General features: G+C 37.2%; 1 protein-coding gene across 2 annotated transcripts in view; it reads right to left on the bottom strand.

Moving 5' to 3' along the window:
* Positions 1-4,681, bottom strand: part of ADAMTS3 (ADAM metallopeptidase with thrombospondin type 1 motif 3) — a 272,211-nt gene that overhangs the window by 68,644 nt on the left and 198,886 nt on the right. For both annotated transcript variants that reach the window (XM_019665331.1, XM_019665333.1), the window contains one exon: positions 376-575. In XM_019665331.1, coding sequence (XP_019520876.1) covers positions 376-575 — 200 coding nt within the window. The remainder of the gene's footprint in view (positions 1-375; positions 576-4,681) is intronic.

Genomic DNA, 4,681 nt, shown 5'->3' on the forward strand with positions numbered 1-4,681 from the left:
TCATCCTTTGTGCTCCATGTCAAGGCAGAAAGACGAAATCCTGAGAGTTTTGATTATCCTCAGAACAAAATGAAAATCATAATTCATGTCATGTCATAATTCATCCCATCATAACTTTAAAAATGTATGATTTCCCATTGACGGCAATGGAAAACTACTTGATCAACCAAAAGAAATGTGTTCTATGCTTCCTTTATTTTTGCATCCTGTATATTAAATATGTAGTTCATTGTTTGCATTTAATGCAGTTGCGTACACATTTTGGATGTGGGGCTCATTCATGGAAGTCCTCACACAAGTTTCCAAAAGACACTAAACAAAACAGGAGGAGTAAATTAAAAGATCGAAAAATCTCAAAAAGGAGTCACTACTCACAATGTTCATCAGGGTAAGGAGGTAGTTCTGGACATGCTCTTTGCCATGGAAACGGACCACAGAGTCATCCACTCCCAGTAGCACCTCGATGTTGTAATCATTTTCTCCCGCGTGTCTGCGGCGCCTCATTGTTTCATTCAGCTGCCTGTCAATGCTGCTGTAAACAGTATCTAGATCATCAAGGCCTCCCAGATCTGACTCTATGAAGAAACAACAACAACAAAAAATACTCAAAAAATAGGCATGTCAGTTTCCCCAATGAACCTTCTAATAACTTCTTACAAAAAAGAATCTTCTAGGGGACCTATCGTTATAATCCATAATCACTGAGACACTGCATTTTCAGCTTATTCTTTAAGTAATATGCACATTCATATGATCAGACAGACATCCTATAAATTCAACACAGAACAGCAACACTGAGGGTAAAAGAATATTACTGTACAGAGAGCAATGTTGCCATGCAGGTTGGAATGTTCCTTGAGGACAAGAGTAGTTTAGTCTTCTAGCTGCATCCTCAGTGCAAAGCAAAGTGTTGGTAGAGAACACGTGGTAAGTAGTTATTAAACAAGTGGTGATTATAAAGAAAAAATGTGTTGATAAGTTTACAGTAGTTAATTAAAGTAACTATAGAATGTAGCATTTGTATCCCATAAATTTAGGTCTCTCCTTTTTCCAGTAGCCTGAACTTAAAAATCAAATTATAGCATGGCAACACAACAGCATCTAGTGGTGTAAATATTGGTCCCTATATACAGTATGGTTTTCTAGTAAATGCTGCAAGGGAAAGAGTAGATATGCAAGGTACATCCACTTAATATCCACTTAACATTATAGGTCTACACATTTGTGCTGGCCATCATCTGGATAGCAGGTCATTTTAATTGTCATCAAGCTACATCTATAAGATGCCAAAGTAAGAAACTCAGAAGGTTACTTATATCTAAAGAAAAAATAAAAATAAAAACCATTTTTTATTTTATGCAGTTGAAATAATTTAAATTTACTTTCCAAATGGAATTACACATATACTCATACACGCACACAGATATACATATATACACAAAGAGAAATAAATGTACAGCTATACATACCTCTGTCTATCTGTATCTATCTATCCATCTATAAATCTGGAGAGAGTGACAGTGGTATTCTTAGGTTCTAATTTTCTACATTATCTGCCCTCAAATTACCACATTTTTATAAAGAAAATGTTTCTGGTGAATTGAAAAAAATACCATTGGATACTAAAATAAAAGCTATTCAAATTTTTTGTACAAAACTGAAAGTATATTCCTTTCCATTTAAAATATATAAAACCTGGAAAAAAATTATTTTGCACACTGCCTTGATGTCTAAAACAACATATCTAAAAATACATTTGACAGACCCACGTCTGACTCATGCTTTATATAAAGGTTTATTTAATGCTGAAATGGGGCCTTAAGCCTTTTGAATCAGTGTCTGACATTAATGAATAGGCATTTTCCTCCCCACCTTGTTGGTTTTAGTAACATTGGGGGTGGGGAGGAAAGGTGTCTCTTGGCCAGAAAGATTGATGACCAAGCCCCAGCCACATGGGATTAGAAGTAGTAGAAGTAAAGATCCCACTCACACCCTTTCCACTTAAAAAAAATATATAGAAACACCAGTACCCTCNAGCCTTTTGAATCAGTGTCTGACATTAATGAATAGGCATTTTCCTCCCCACCTTGTTGGTTTTAGTAACATTGGGGGTGGGGAGGAAAGGTGTCTCTTGGCCAGAAAGATTGATGACCAAGCCCCAGCCACATGGGATTAGAAGTAGTAGAAGTAAAGATCCCACTCACACCCTTTCCACTTAAAAAAAATATATAGAAACACCAGTACCCTCCCCTATGAGTATGGACATAAGTTCTGAATGTGACTACTCAGGTTTGAAAGCTATACTGTAATTCACTACAACCCAAGCGCAACTGCTAGATCATTAGCTGGGAATTTTCTCCTCATCAGGGGATCACATTGGCTCTACAACACATAAATAACTCTCACCGCCATCCACATCAAATGGAAAGCTTTCCTCAAAAGTTGTTTTTAAGAGTTGTAAACCCACGTTAAAGGCAAGAGACTACACCTGCAAACAGCTTTACTATTCAACCTCAAGTCTTTTCACACACTTGAGAATGTGAAGGGCTGTGATAGCGTACAAACAGGAAATTCATACATGAACTCCCAGTTCTAAAAATGGCTCTTTTTTTGACAGAACTGTCAGCGGCAGAAACCAATGGAAATATACTAACAATGTCATCATATCATTAAGTCTGATGCATGAATGAAGAAAGTTGAATACTTATTTCAGAAAGAGGGTTCACTCTGCTCTAACACACCTTTGGTTGGGCCTTTCCATCTCTCTTTAAATAGGTAGTTTTCTGGAAAGGGGATCTCTTTTTTTCATTTCATGAAACTTAGCAAGGAAGAACGAAACCTTTTTCTTTCAGCCACTGCTTTTATTCAATCAAGAATATGCCTGTGCCCATTTCTCCCTCTACTGTACACTGTTCTTTTCTATGATTCCTAAAGTGGGCAATGTCAAACATTTCAAAGAAAAACAGTGGAATAACTTCTTGCACTTTTTATCTATACACATCTCTATTAATTACAGACAGTTCTAAGGCTGTGAAATATCTTCAGCATGAATTTTTCTCTATGCCTACTTTACAATTTAATAGTAAATATTTAGTAGCATGGGCTTTTAATCAGACCTACCTGGCTTCAAGTCCTGGAAGTGTGACATCTTAGCGGTGTGATTTTACTTAAGATGTCTAACCTCTCTAAGCATCAGTTTCCTCCCCTGCAAAATGGGATAATACCTACTTTGCAGACTTGCTGTGATATGATTAATGGTCACGAAACCACTGTGTATAGTGCTTAAATGTAAGTGCTCAAATATTATTTATTGTTACTACTACAATAATGATGATGTGATGATAGTCATGATTTCCCATTAAGAGCTGTCAGTTTTTAAAGCTTTCTAAATGATTTTATACATCAAAAAACAAAGTTACAGGGACGGCCGAGTGCGCGTTAGTTAAGAGTTGGCTTGGAAGCGTGAGTTCTGAGCAGCAGGCCCTGGTTCGGATCCCACATGAGGGCCAGTGACGCTGCGCCCTCTACAGCTAAGATGGTGAACAACAGCTTGACCTGGAGCTGCGCTGCCGTGAGTTGCTGGCGACGGTGTAGGCTGCAGTAGACTGCCATAAGCTACTGTGAGTGGCTGGCAGCCAGGGTGAGCTGCCATGAGTNAAAAAAAACAAAACAAAGAAACCTAAAATGCATCCTTTTGTTTATCTTTGACACCTAAACTCACTGTCTGGTAAATATACTATATCCATTTCTACTTTCTTGTCAATAGATTCGACCTATAAAACCTTTACATTTTCAGGTGCCCTTCAAAAAATGAAACAAACGAACAAAACCTAAGCAAAATAAAGGAACAACAACAGATAAACAAATTCCTAAAGACCCAGTTTAACTCCCAACTTTCTGGTTAATTACAGAATGAACATCTTATCAAACATTTCAATTTTATAAATACAGAAACAAAATCCCAGGAAGGAATTTATCTGAGGTCACAGTGAATAGAGTTTGAACTAAGCCTCTGCCTCCTAAGTCCCAAGTTAATATTCTCAACACTTTACACCTGGGATGACTACTGTCCTAGCGCCCTTCCCTGAAATCTCATAGAATTTATAATACAGCACCTACAATATAAGTCTTAATAACAGCATGCTTTCTACTGCTCAACCTTTAAATTTTCTTTTTTCTCCTCAACTAAATTATAAGTTTGTGAGGAAAAGGACCATATCAAATCCCTGCTGCATTACTCCAAGAGCTTTCTGTAGTCTGAGCACCAGTTAGGGACCTAGGAAGTCTGCAATGACTGACTGCCTTGCTAGTGGTAGGAGAAAGCAGGCCAGGGACACAATGAATGGTACAAGTGGGAAGAGCATCTCCACAGGAATTTGTAAATTTTAGGTAATTTTAGAAGTAAATTTCATGCTGAAGTCTACTGGGTTGTCAGAAAAGCCATGATGCATTTTTACAGTGAAAAACATAGAAAAAAATATGTCATGACTTTTCCAACACAATAAAACATGATGGTATATTTCTGCATATATACACAGCACTGTAGTAAGCATATGGCTTGCATTTACTAATTCAATCCTCTCAAAATCCCTAGCAAGGTAAGTTCTATTATTTTTCTCATACAGATGGAAAGACTAAAGCAGGCATAGAAAGTCTAAACAACATTCCCAAAGTTACACAA

The sequence above is a fragment of the Hipposideros armiger genome, unplaced genomic scaffold, assembly GCF_001890085.2.
Source record: "Hipposideros armiger isolate ML-2016 unplaced genomic scaffold, ASM189008v1 scaffold_439, whole genome shotgun sequence".
NCBI lineage: Eukaryota > Metazoa > Chordata > Mammalia > Chiroptera > Hipposideridae > Hipposideros > Hipposideros armiger.